The following is a 12,916-nucleotide window of genomic DNA, read 5'->3' as shown; positions in this document are numbered from 1 at the left end:
CTTCAACTGAGGGGCTCTGAGCCCTCCTGTGTTTCCGCCGGCCCCACCTTACCCAGCCTCAGGGTAACACTGGCCCACTGCCGTGCTGACAGGGAAGTACAGTGTAAACCCCGTATGCTGCTAAACTGGCCCAAGATCTGCAGAAAAGGTAATGGGCAGTGAGCCCCAAATATCCAAGGCAGGCACAAGAAAGGCGCCTCACTGGTTTTGAGGTGTTGGGGGGGGGGCCTTTGTCAAATGAGGTTCTAGGCACCCCTACAAGGTGGGTCCACTCCACGGGGACGTGAGCGTCACTGAGCAGAGAACACGGCACCCCTAAAATAGCAGTGATCCCAGAAGCACCAGAGCCCAGGGCCCGCCAGGTACTGCAACCACCCCAGCTTCCCAGGGCTTGGGTGACAGGGGTAACCCCGGTGGGCAGATACCCAGGCCGGGACGGGCGCAGTTTCCTCGTCTTTATTTTCTACATTCAGCTGAATCCAGATACACTGCCTGAACGGTGCAAACATACACACACCCCCCAAAAGAAACCCACGCTTGCCCGCTGGTTTTTAAAATAAAATCTTCACTTAGAAAACGGAAACACTAAAGCATTAAAATACAGAAAAGCTCATTGAACTCACTTCACAAAAGCATAAACGGAGGAAGGTTTCCTTCCGTGACCAGTGAAAGGCAAACTGAGTTATTAACACCAACACCGATGGCAAACAGACGGGGAGCTGGGGGTGAGAAGTTGGCAGCACGGGCCGGCTGCTGCGAACGAACAACGAACGAACCAACGGAAAAAAAATAAAACTACTTTGGACACAGAAGTCAGGCTGGCCACGAGCCAACCAGAGAAGACGCGGAGTCCCAAACACGGCTACACGGGGGCCACGGGACAGGCCACAGGCGTGGCCAGCTGCACCTCACGATACCGACGTGGACAGGATGGGGAGGGCGGCCTGCAGGGGCCGGTGGGCAGAGTAACTGTGACAACTGTACAACTGAATCTTACAATGGGCTAAGTGCAGAACGGACAAGTCTTCGGCCACGGGGCCTTTTATCTGTACTGGTAGTTCATGCTGTGGTCTGCGTTCCGGCCGTAGCCGCCCTGTGCCGCCGGGTACGAGGTGGGGGCACCGCTGTAACTCTGGCCCGAACCCGGGGAGCTGTAATTCGACTGTGATGAGTAGCCTCCTGGGGGAGAGAGATGGAGGGGGGACATCAGGGCCGGCAGTGGGAGTCTCTGTCCATCAGGACCAAAGCACAGTGGGCAGGTGAGCAAGGCGGGTGCTGGATCACTAGAGCCGCACCTAAAGGGGCCTCGGGTTCAAGGCCCGATTCTCCCACTCTTGGGAGTTCTGGAGGCCTGATGCTTCAGGCCAGGGTGTGATGGCTCAGCACCCGGAGGACAATTTCTACTTGTTTTTCTGAGGGGGCGGAGGTGGGGAGGGCTTCAGGCCAGGGCCAGCAGTGCTGGGATCCCAACTGGGGCTAACCTGCCGTGCACTAGGAAGGCAGCCCTGAGTGAGCTGAGGGAAATTTCTATACCCCGAGACCGCTGGCATGAGAAGCAGGCAGTCCACCACCACAGGCCGGCGCGGGACTGGGGGTCCCCCCAATGTGTGCGACCCCTGCGGGCACCAGGCTGGACCCTCCCGGCCCACCTTGTTTGCCTTGGTATGAGGAACCCCCCGAGCCGCCGCTGTAGCAGCCGTGGGAGCCCGGGTATGAGGGGCCGCCCGAGCTGTATCCGTTGCCGCCGCTTCGGCCGCCACTCCCACTGTAGTCTGGGGGAGAGAGAGAGGGGGGTGAGGGCCCGGGGCCACAGTGTGGCCCCCAGGGAGGCTCCCTCCCCCCAGCCTGGGCCCTGAAAGCAGGAGGCGGGTATGCGGCGGGGGCGGCCGGGCACTCACTGAACTTGCTCTCGTAGCTGTAGTCGGCGCCCGACGCGCCGGGAGAGCCGTAGGAGTTGCCGGCCGAGTAGCTGGCCTGCCCGTGGCCGTAGCCCTTGTGCTTGGCCTGCGCGGGGCCGTAGCTGCTGTACTGGCTCTGGCTGTAGGCCGGCTGCGGCGTGGGGTGCGACTGGTAGCCCGCGCCATATGCCGCCTTCTGCTGGCCCCCGTGGGGCTGCTTCTTGCCAGTGTGTTTCGGGGGCACGGGGGGTGTGTAGCTCTCGCCTTGGTAGTAGGAACCGTAGCCGGAGCCCCCGCCGCCGCCCCCGGCGCTGCCCGAGTGGCCACCATTGCTGTAGAACTGACCTAGACAGGAAGGCAGCGGGTGAGCGGCGGCCGGGCACCTGGGGACAGGTAGGGCCCGAGGGCCGACCCCTAGCCGGGGACTTCGATTCCCCTAGGGATTTAGGTGGCTGGAGGAATGGCGGGGTGTCAGCACCACCCAGAGGACAATCACAACCAGACCAGCAGCCCAGCCCGCGCCGGATCCCCGATGGTGACAGGAAAAGCAAAGCTCCAGAAGCAGCTGCATCCCAGGACACCCCCCCCAAGGGCTGTGCTGGGAACGCATCAGCTTTGTAGGCTCAGGCCTGGCCCAGCCTGGAACCCCCCCCAGCAAGTGGCTTTAGGGATGATTCCTGGCCCTGTGATGGTGGGGGATCCGTAGGCCTAGCAAGGCTTGGCACTGCAGCCCCCCGAATGCCCAACCCAGCCTTGTTCCCAGCACAGGCGGGACCGCGCAGCAGGACGAACAAGCGTGCAGCGAGGCCGCCACATTCTCCAGCGCAGGGCGGAGAATGCCACGGGGCGCCCCTGTACTGCTCCCAGGGCTTGAACCCTGAGCTCAGGTGGGTGGAACCCCAGGTTGCGCTCAACCGGCGGGAGGACGGCGGTGTGGGTGCGCTCCGGCGGGGCTCAGTGGCCTATGCAGCATCCACGTAGGTGGGGTGGTGCTTCCAGCCCAGGACCCCCACCCCCAACTTTTGGATGGGCGGCTCCTTCCCGCCACTCCCTCGCCTGCAGGAGGGGCACCCCACACCGGTGTGTCCTGGGCCAAGTCGCTGACCACAACTGCCCCCTTCCCCCCCCACCCCCCGCGGCACAGGACACAGGCAGGGGCTGCTGGAGCCTCAGCCCGCGCCCGCCTCAAGCACGGAATGAATGAAGACGCCAGGGACTGCGGGCTTGTCACTTTAACATGTATTGATTAAAAAAAATAAAAGGGAGGGGGAGTTTGCAACGTCATTCAGGAGAACTATTTCCTGGTATAAAAAGGCATTATTCTCAAACAATAACTTTCTAAAAAAAAATAAAATAAAAATACATCATGCAATCCAAGGTTGTCCTTTTTCTTTTTTTCTGTTTCTTAAAGTTTCACTGACTTTCAAACCTCCAGGAACAAATGACGGAGTAACCCTTTTTGCTTTGCTTTGTTTTGGACCAGCTGCTTTGCCTCAATCAACGCACAATCTTGCAAGTCAACGCAAAGGGCAGGTTTCATGACCGCTGACCCAGGGCACGGGAGATCTCAGCAGCAAGCCTGCATCGCTCCCAGTACATCCCCAGGAAGCCAGGGCCCACCCAGGAGGCTGGAGCCTGAGAGCCGCACCTACTACCCGCCTGGCCGCCCTCGCCGCACCCCTGGGGTCCAGCATCCCAGACCCAGACCCCCCCCAGACACCCCGGCCGTGCAGAGGGCGACTTGCAAGATTCCACGTGCCCCATTCCCGGAGGCTGGTCCCACTCGGGCGCCTTCGCCAGCTCACCTCTAGCTGAACGGGACACAGGGTGGCGTGGCCCCCGGCCAGCCCCCATCAGCGGGACAGTTACTCAGCACAACAGACAATTGCCCCGTGTTTACATGCTTATGGGGGGGGGGGGGAAATAAAAGAAAGAAAAGAAAAACAAAAACGAAAAATAGCCAAAGCCGGTTGGTCTGGACTCGGATGGTGGCGAATCGTGTCGGTGACTGTCAAAGGCATCCGCCCGATGGGGGAATTGGTTAAAAATTCATACAAAACCTGCTGTGAATTAAGACAAAGGAAGGTTAAAATGCATCCGTGTCTGTCTCTCAGATAGTCATGCTTTCCAGAAAAAGCACTCGTGACTCGTGGGCTGGGGCCTTGCCGCGGCCCAACGCTGGCTCTAGGGCTCCGTGCAAGGCCGCTCAAAAAGGCGCACTCGGAAAATTGCTTTCCACTTAGTGTGACCGTCAAGGGACCCAGTTCAAAGGCCAAGGGCGGTAAAAACTGCCATTGTCTTAAATTCTGCAGGCTAAGCGTTTCGGCCGGGCTGCGGGGCCGCCGAGGAACACCCGGTGACGCACAGGGCACAGCACGGACACTTTGGGTTTTGGAGTTCGAGAAAATTGGAGTAAAAAGCTGCTTTTGTGTGCAATACTTTTAGATGCTCTAGGAAGACCCAAAATCATGATAGCCGTAGCAGTCTGTGAAAAAGTCACCTACAAAAGGGGGAGACAGAGCAGAGAACAAAAAATTAGAACTCTTTGGAAAAAGGGCACAGAGCGCCACAGTTGAGACTCGGTTTTAGATTTCTCTGCTCCTGTGACCCCCAGTGAAGGCTCCTTCTCCAGACCAAAATGGCGCCTGGCGGGCAAAGCACTTCCGCAGGGCCAGCGTGGCCGCGGCTCAAAGCAGAGAAATGTAAAATGTTGGCTCGGAGGGTCAGGCCGGACAGTGTGGGGTCAGCAGCAAGCAGGGCGCTGCGCCCGGCCGGGCAGGTGGGGAGGAGGGCCTTGGACCTAGTCTGGTGGGGACATTGCCCCCCCCCAGTCTGGGGCCACCTGCTCTAGCTACGCTCAGCCACGCCCCCTGTACCACCCCTCGGAAGCCACTTACTGTAGCCAGCTGTGGCTGAGTTGCCGCCGCCATATCCGTAGCTGCCGTAGCCAGAGCCTGCGGAAAGAAAGCGGAGGGACAGAGTGACTGGCCAGGTCAGGGGCCATCAGCCCCCCCCACCTGCAGAAGCCCTGCCCAGCGCCTGGCCCTCACCGGCATTCATGTAGCCTCCGTGGTTGGCGCCTCCAAACCCTCGGCCTCGGCCTCTCCCGCGGATGTTCCCGCCTCGGCCCCGTCCACGCATGTTGGGGGGCGGGGGTACCTCGTTGTGCATGGGGCCTCCCATGCCGAAACCCGGGTTGTGCGGCTGAAGGGAGATGACACAAACACATCATGCTATGCTCCCAGAAGTCTGACACAGTCCTCATAGGTGAGCCCCCATTACCTTAGCAGCGAATTTGGGGCCCCCTCTGACAGGCACTGGGGTGCGCTTCTTCTTGTTAGCGTCCAAGGCCAGGGGCGTGTCGGGGAAGAGCTTCTCGAGGGCCGCAAGGGCAGCGTAGGCCTTGGCCACCTTCTTGTTAGAGCCGGCGCCCTGGAACTTCTGCCCATCCACCTCCACCTGGAAGACGGGGCGAGGGTTGAGGTCTCGGCTCGGATGAGGCAGGGAGCGGGCAGGCAGGGCTAAGTCCAGGCTCACCTCCATGACGAAGCGCTTGTCGTGGCTGCCGCCCGTTTCGGACACCAGCTCGTACTTCAGGCCACGTCGTTTCTCATTCAGCTCCATGACTGGGTTCTTGCCGTGCTTGGTCAAGATCGGCCCCTGCTGTGGAGCATTCTCAGGGGACAGGGCAAAAACTCAGCCCATGGCTCAGCCTTGCCACCGCCCCCCAAACCCAGCTCCCCACCCTCTGCACTCACCTCGGAGGTGGGATCGGAGGGGAAAGTGGTGCTGGGCGTGGAAGCGGCTTCCAGCACGGGCGGTGGGGCCACCACAGCTGGCTTGGTGTCCGTCTCCTCGGCCGAGTCATCGCCTTTGCTGGAGTCTCGGCCTTCAGCACCCGTGGGCAGGCCCATGTCCTGTAAGACCTGTGGGACAGCAGCTGTGAGAGCCTGGCCCAGGGAAGGAGACCGGGGCTCAGCGGTAGTGCAGGTTTGGGGGGCTGGCACTGGCACACACCTTCACGGCCACGTGCAACTTGGCCGTCTTCTTGGAGGGGCCCGAGGCCTCGAAAGAACTGCCATCCACTTCCACAGCCATGGTGAAGATAGGTGCGTGTACAGGGCCCGTCTGCGACACCAGTTTGTACTGCAGCCCTGGCTTGAGCTGGTTCAGCCGCATCAGTGCATTCATGGCCTGCGGCGGCTCCGCCTTCTCCTCTTTAGACAAGATGGGAACAGCATCAGTGGGTGGGTAGGGACACAACTGGGTGCTGTTCTGGTCACAGCACAACTCACACCCACACTACCTTTCCTCTGCAACTTCTTCTTCTTCTTGCTGGGCGACTTCTCCTCGCCATCCTCCTCCAAAGGGCGCTTCATGGGTGTGACGGCGTAGGTGGTGCTGGGGGGGATCTGAACTGCACGGACAGGACAGGGGGCACAGGAGGCTCATCAGAGATCCGGCCGGCACCCAGCACCCAGCCTGAGCCAACCAATCTGGCCCCAACGCACTCACCCGTGTAGTCCACTGGGTTCTCGTTCTTTGGCTTCTTGGGCATCTTAGAGGGCAATGGGTCCATGCCCAGCACTTTGTGGAGCTGGCCAAAGGCAGCGAGGCGCAGGGCATGCTGCGAAGGGAAAGAGGCACCTGAGGCCATGGCCCGGGGCGCCTCGGGACTGTGCTCACTACTGCCTGCTGCAGGGGCGGGAGCTGACGGGCCGCTATGGGTCTTGGGTCTCCGCTACGTCCATCGGCCGGGGGTCCCCCAGCAGCCAGGGGGAGGCCTGAGGGCCAGCGCCCAGCCTTGCTGTGGGGGAAGGCCGGTCTGGGACCCCCCTGCCTCGCCTCGAGAGGTCTCTGGAGACCCCAACCTAGGGAGCGGTTGCCACACAGAGCCACGTGGGGCCTGCAGGGAAAGGTTTCCCTGGCATGGTGCAGGCTGCAGCACGTGTCCGTCCCCGCCGGCCGCGGTGCCAAGATGGCACACAGCAGGCCGACGGGATGGGCAGGGCCGCACGTGGTGTCAGCGGGCAAGCAGCAGCCCAGGTGGGGGTGGCCTTCGCGAGGCGAGGCCCAGCCCTGCGGCGCAGAGGGGTCCCGCAGCGACGGTACCTGCGCACTCTGTGTGATATCTTCCCGTTGCTGTCTGTCTAGATGCCCAATAGCATCAGTGGCTTCTTTTTCACAAGGGTCATAAATGCCAGAACCATCTGAAGGCAGGAAACAAGGAAGATATGCAGAGAATTATCTTGGGGCTCCTCGGAGCCGCGTGCAGGCTGCGGGAACCAGACAAGCCCCCGCGCCCGGCCACACCCAGCTCGGGCAAGTCGTGGAGCACGGTGACCCACTCGGCCTGGGCGGCTGCCCCGGAGACAAAGTGCCCACCAGGGTATTGGATGAGGCGCCGCGGGGAGTGGGTCACCGCCGCCCCATTCCGGGCAGGGCTGGCAAGGAGGGCGTATGGGGCAGGGACATGAGTCAACCCTAGGGGGACATGGGGCGCTGCTGCCCTAACCCACTGGGGCCGGGCCCTGTCCTCTCCCTGCCACCTGCACAGCACAAGGCCCCAACCTGGCATGACGATGCCCGAGGCCAGGCACTCCAGTACGCGCCGCAGGGCCTCGCCGGCACCCATGGGCCTGTTGGCGGTGCCGATGGACTTCTCGCACAGGAGCTCCAGGGGCTGCAAGGCAAGGGGGCAAGTCAGAAGCTGCCGGCGGGCACTGTCTGCCATGTCTGATGTGTGGTGCTTGTGTATGTTCGTACCAACTGGTGCACTGTGCAGGGCATGCACCAGGGACACGCATTTGTGCGTAATAGGTGCAAGCATGTGCTCACACCCACTGCTTCCCAGCAGGAGCCTAGAAGCAGCACTGGCTGCACAAGGGCCAGACTTTGTGATCGGGTTGTGGGGGGCCCAGTTGCCACCCCAATTCAACAGCACTCAGACTGACTGCGTAATGTGCGAAAGTAGGACTCAGACCACAGCCCTTTACTTACCCATCCTCGGAGGGGCCCCCAGGTGGGCACACGCGTGCACAGGTCCCTCAGGACCCGGATGACAATGACACATGACTTCAGCCCATTGGCTCTGGCCTAGAGGGACAAACCACACAGCTATAGCGAGGGGGTACCTGCCCCAGGCACAGACACAAGCACACATGCACCTCTCTGGGCTCGGTACATCCATGAAGCCAACAGTCCACAACACTGCTGTGCACAGCCCCACCCCCAACCCCCAAGCACTGACAGGAGAATTGTGGAAACCAAACACTAAGAGAAACAGCTGCAAACCTGAAACCACTTTGCATGCCGGAGGGAGGCCAAGGCTGCGAGACATTTCTGTCTGTCCAACACATCCGGGGGGTCGCTAACTGCGGGCGTCTCTGCACGGGGACAAGACGGGGACACACAATGACCAAGGGGCAAAGGGGAGACCCCAGAGTCTCAGGTAATGGGCCCCTCTGCCCATGGAGAAAAAGAGTGGGATCGCAGACACCCCTCAGGCATCTGACAGAAACCAGGGGAATGTGCAAAGGCGCCTGCTGTGAAGACACACAGGGGCCTTCCTAAGCGATGCCACTGAGATGCTCTCCAGAAATCAGCTCAGGATCCAACAGGAAACACCCCACACCCATCTGAAAGTTCCATGGTGCAAAAGTCCAGTATGACTGGACAGATTCACCTCGACACAAGCACCTGATCACCAAATAACTGCCACCAAATAACAGGAGAGATGCTAAGGGTACCACAGCTCAATACTGCCACCAGGTCCTCAGCTACAGTGGAGTGGCCTTGGGAAGCTGCACGTGCACACCCGTACAGACACACAAGGGGCCTCACTGAACAGCGCAGCACTGGCCGGACATACCTCCGGTCGAGGCTTTCTCCATCTCCTCTCTGACCACAGGGGACGTCAGGTGGATGGTGAGAGACAGTGGTGGCTCTTTCGTGTTGTTGATGATGATGGCAGCATCATCCACTGACTGGAAGATCTCATACTTGTCTTCCGTGACAGTCTGAAACACAGAAAGTAACTTGTGACTACCTCATCCCCCAGAGCTCCAGGCCTGGTCTCTTTCCGGCACGTCTGGCAGCCCACAGGCTGTGCACTACACGGCCTGATCCTGTCAGGGGTCAAAGCTGTGGCAAAGACAGACAGGGACCCTGGCAAGGACCTCGAGTTTCTCCACCAGAGCCTCACAATGCTGTGTTGGGGTGAGCACGGGGCCTCTCTAAGTGGAGAGCAGTCTCCAGGCCACCCCCATCTGAACCAGCAAAAATGCACTTTCCTGGCACCTTTCTCCCTTTTGGGGCCACTCCTGGCTCTGCATACAAAGGACCCAGAGGTGCTGGGCCTGCACCCCAGCCATCTCCTCTAAGTCTCGTCTATCTGCGTTCCTAGGCTTCGCCCTAGACAGGAGGCTGCACTGATTACTTTTCTTTCAACAACCCCAAGAAGCAAAGACTGAGCAGACACAACAGTTACTCAGGACTGAATATCAGGCGGACACAGGCCCACTGGGCTGTTGATGCCACTCCTTAGCCAGTCCCACAGGCAACAGGAAACCGAACCCAGGAGGGTCCAGGGAAAGCCTGCCCCCAACAGGGACCACCTGGGGGTCACCAGGTCCCAGCTCAGTGGGCACGATGAAGGAAATGAGGCTTTAAGGTCTCAGGGATCAGAAGCCATGGGGAGGGATGGGTGTTGGCTCGTGGCCCTTACCCGTGCCCCACGCTCATGAAACCCCACAGCAGGACAATGTGGCGGGCACTCACGGCAAGCTGCAGGGCCAGGTTGTCGGCCACTGTGTCGAGCAGCGCCGCTGTGGGCTTTTCCTTGCATAGTAGCACCAGCTCCAACTCCAGGTCCCCCTTGAGCAGCAGCCCCTTGGCCACCAGGCCCACGCGCATCACACCCCGCAGCGTCCTCGTCATGTGTTCCGGCTTCTGCTCCCTAGGGGGGGGGGGGGGGGGCAAATGGTGTTCAGTCAGGGCCCATCTGAGACTGGCCATCCTCGCCCCCGTCCCCGTAGCCTGGAGGCCCGCACAGACCCGGCCCCGTCTTTGGCCTCCTCCTCGGCAGGTGTGTCGGTGCCCTCTGCCTCAGCTGGCTCACTGCTGCCCTTCTCCTGCTCGTCAAGCCAGTCGGATACAGCCTTGAGCGCACGCTCCGTGTGCGACACCATGTTCTGCACGGCCTCTAGCTCCTCTTGTGTTGGGTACACGGACGAGTGCTTGGCCATCACATGCCGATCATCGTTCACAAAAATTCGCATTGGACGCTGAAGCAGGGAGACAGGGTCACAGAGGCTGCGGGGTACTGGTGTGTGCGTGCGTGCGCGTGCATGGGGGCTTGATGTAGCACATGTGAAAGCCCCTTGAAGAGAGTCCTGTGCGTGGCCAGTGCCCCCCCCCCACTTTCACCCTGCAGACTTCTGAGCCCCTTAGCTTCAACCACCTGTCGCCGTGCAGCGAGCCCAGGAACTGCCGAGGTCCAACCAACATTTGGTGCCCAGAGCCCCATGTGGTGGCACCCAGGCACCCAAGTCCTGTCCAGGCAGGCCACACTTAGCTCCCTCAGCACAGGCAGCCAAGTGAAGAGGGCATGTGTGCTCTGGTCACCCCCCTCGGTATCTCGAGGTTGGAAAACTTTACCCCCTTGGATAAAGGGGGCAGAACAACTGGGAAAAGCTGATGTTCCTTCCCTCCTTGCAGAGGAAGTATCTGGTATGGTAGGTTTTTGTTTCTGTGTCACACCCAGTGGTGCTCAGGGGTTCCTCAAGGCAGGTTTGGGGAACCATATGGGATGCCAGGGACTGAACCTGGGTCAGTCCTGGGTTAACCATGTGCAAGGAAAAAACGCCTTCCCCGCTGTGCTATGGCTCCAACCCACATCTGGTATGTTTGTAAAAAGCTGTTTTTCTTACCATTTTCACTTCTTTGTAGTGTCTGGGAATCAATTTTTTTCCTTACTCTTTTACTTATCTTTTCAAGCGGTCAATTTCCTTGATATAATCAATACTTCAACTGCCTGTAAGAGTAGAACATTTCTTAGTTTCGAGAAAGTCAACAGGATCGACTTAGCAGCCAGACAGGGCAGGGGAGCACAGCAAGAGAGGGGTGCAGGGCACAGAGGAGCCGAGACAGCACCAACCCCTCCACCTGGCCCTGTCTGGCATGCAAGGCCACAGTAGGCTGTCTCACACTTTGCCTTTTTTTTTACAGCACGCACCCTATTTCTTTTTTTTTTTTTTTTTTTTGTCATTCACCCTCTTTTTTTTTTTTTTTTTTTTGGTTTTTGGGCCACACCCTGCGGTGTTCAGGCTGTCTGCTCAGAAATAGCTCCCGGCAGGCACGGGGGACCACATGGGACACCATTCGAACCAACCACCTTTGGTCCTGGATCGGCTGCTTGCAAGGCAAACACCACTGTGCTATCTCTCTGGGCCCCATCACCCTATTTCTATAGAAAGAATTGTTCCCATTTTGGGGTCATACCAGCAGTGCTCAGGGGAGCATGCAAGTGAGCATTGGGGCTCAACCCTGAGCCCAGCACGGTGCAAAGCCTGGCTCCAACCGCTCCCCAAGACACCCCCAGTCCAGAATGAGTAACAAAGACCCCCAAACGTCCTGCCAAGTCTCATCTGGAGGAGGAAAAGGAAGGGCAGGGGGGCAACATCCTGGGGGACAATGAGGACACACTCTGAGGCTCCAGGCCGGGCCACCCCACATTCTGCCCACACATGCTGCCTGGGCCTCGCCATTTCCCAGCACCCTCGCTTGGGGACTATCACCCCGCAGAGGCAGCGCTGGCCCAGGAATCAGTTGTTCTGTGTGATCACATGTTCTCGCTCTCCCAGCCAGACCAACCAGAAGGGAGTGGCCGAAGGAGCCACTCGGCCACCATGCGGTGGCAGTGGAAGGAAGGTGCTGCTCTGGCTGCCCACAGACTGCTTAGGGGCAAGGAGGTGGGCAAGGGCTGGACCAGGCCAGACTCACTCCCTGACACAGGAGCTCCCCCGAGCATTACAGTGGAGCACTGCCACGTATGGTTACAAGTCTACCGCTATATACGTGGCAAGGAGGGGCCACAGCTCAAACCCCAAAAATGCTCGTTGACCCCCACCCTGGAACAGATCCCATAATACATACTATTCCCAGGGGCCATGCAGAGTACCAGTGGGGAAGGCCACCAATCCCTGGCACCCAGATACAGTTACACAAGCCCAGTAGGAGTGACTCCTGAGCACCACCAGGTGTGGCCCCACCCAAAAACTACCCAAAAAAACTACACATGGGCTGGGGCCGAAGAGATAGCATGGAGGTAAGGCATTTGTCTTTCGTGCAGGTCATTGGTTCGAATCCTGGCATCCCATATGGTCCCCTGTGCCTGCCAGGAGCAATTTCTGAGCATGGAGCCAGGAGTAATCCCTGAGCACTGCCGGGTGTGACCCAAAAACCACACACACACACACAAACTACCTGAGGGGCTGGGCCTGGTCCCCAAAACTAAAGACCCCACTCCCACCCTCGCAGCTGAAGGGGGCAAGCACCCAGGTTTCTTGCGAGCAGGTCTGAACGCAGCATGCCGCCAATTCATGCTCCCGTTAGACAGCATGGGCGCAGTGGGTCATCCCCAACTTCAATCAATACCCTGAAGAGAAGCTCAAGGGACAGCGTTCCTAGCCGGTTCCACACCTGGGGCTGGAGCCACCGTTAGGATCTATAGCAGGGGTGGCAAACAGGATTTTTACCCTCACTCAAAATGGCAAAATGCAATTATGTGTTTAATATATTACTGTTAAAATTATATGCTTTTGTGTGAGTGTTTGTCTGTTTTGGCAGGTCACTGCGTGTTGTGGCTCTCTGACTCTCAGTTTAAAATTTTGGCTCTTTGTGTCGAACTTGTTCGCCACCCCTGATCTATAGCGAGTGATCAGAGGCCCCATCTGGGCAGACCCTGGTCTGCAGGCTCACTCAGACAGGACTTGATGGGACTGCGCCAAGCATCACAG

General features: G+C 59.3%; 1 protein-coding gene across 6 annotated transcripts; it reads right to left on the bottom strand.

The window, feature by feature from the left end:
- Positions 1-906: 906 nt before the first annotated feature.
- On the bottom strand, positions 907-10,934 carry ILF3 (interleukin enhancer binding factor 3). Of its 6 annotated transcripts, none has more exons than XM_049788442.1 (19): positions 10,829-10,934; positions 9,954-10,183; positions 9,678-9,855; positions 8,770-8,917; positions 8,193-8,284; positions 7,899-7,994; positions 7,470-7,581; positions 7,011-7,108; positions 6,414-6,525; positions 6,205-6,315; positions 5,916-6,115; positions 5,657-5,824; positions 5,436-5,573; positions 5,181-5,357; positions 4,949-5,102; positions 4,796-4,852; positions 1,899-2,243; positions 1,650-1,772; positions 907-1,179 (listed from the first exon to the last, which is right to left on the bottom strand). In XM_049788442.1, exons 1-19 carry the CDS (start codon positions 10,829-10,831, stop codon positions 1,043-1,045), a joined length of 2,679 nt encoding a protein of 892 aa, XP_049644399.1. In that variant the 5' UTR covers positions 10,832-10,934; the 3' UTR covers positions 907-1,042. The 6 variants fall into 6 exon arrangements, with proteins under 6 accessions (XP_049644399.1, XP_049644400.1, XP_049644401.1 ...); XM_049788443.1 differs by having other exon boundaries at positions 5,436-5,561; XM_049788444.1 differs by having other exon boundaries at positions 5,436-5,558.
- Between the last annotated feature and the right edge of the window lie 1,982 nt (positions 10,935-12,916).

Source organism: Suncus etruscus, chromosome 15, assembly GCF_024139225.1.
Source record: "Suncus etruscus isolate mSunEtr1 chromosome 15, mSunEtr1.pri.cur, whole genome shotgun sequence".
Lineage (NCBI taxonomy): Eukaryota > Metazoa > Chordata > Mammalia > Eulipotyphla > Soricidae > Suncus > Suncus etruscus.
The sequence above is the reverse complement of the archived record's forward strand: the minus strand, read 5'-3'. Positions and strand labels throughout refer to the sequence as shown.

Coding starts and splice junctions, on each gene's coding strand:
- ILF3 (XM_049788442.1), bottom strand. Junction 9,856..9,953: donor GAGGCCAAAGACGGGGCCGG/GTCTGTGCGGGC, acceptor CCCCCCCCCTAG/GGAGCAGAAGCCGGAACACA. Junction 6,316..6,413: donor GAACCCAGTGGACTACACGG/GTGAGTGCGTTG, acceptor CTGTCCGTGCAG/TTCAGATCCCCCCCAGCACC.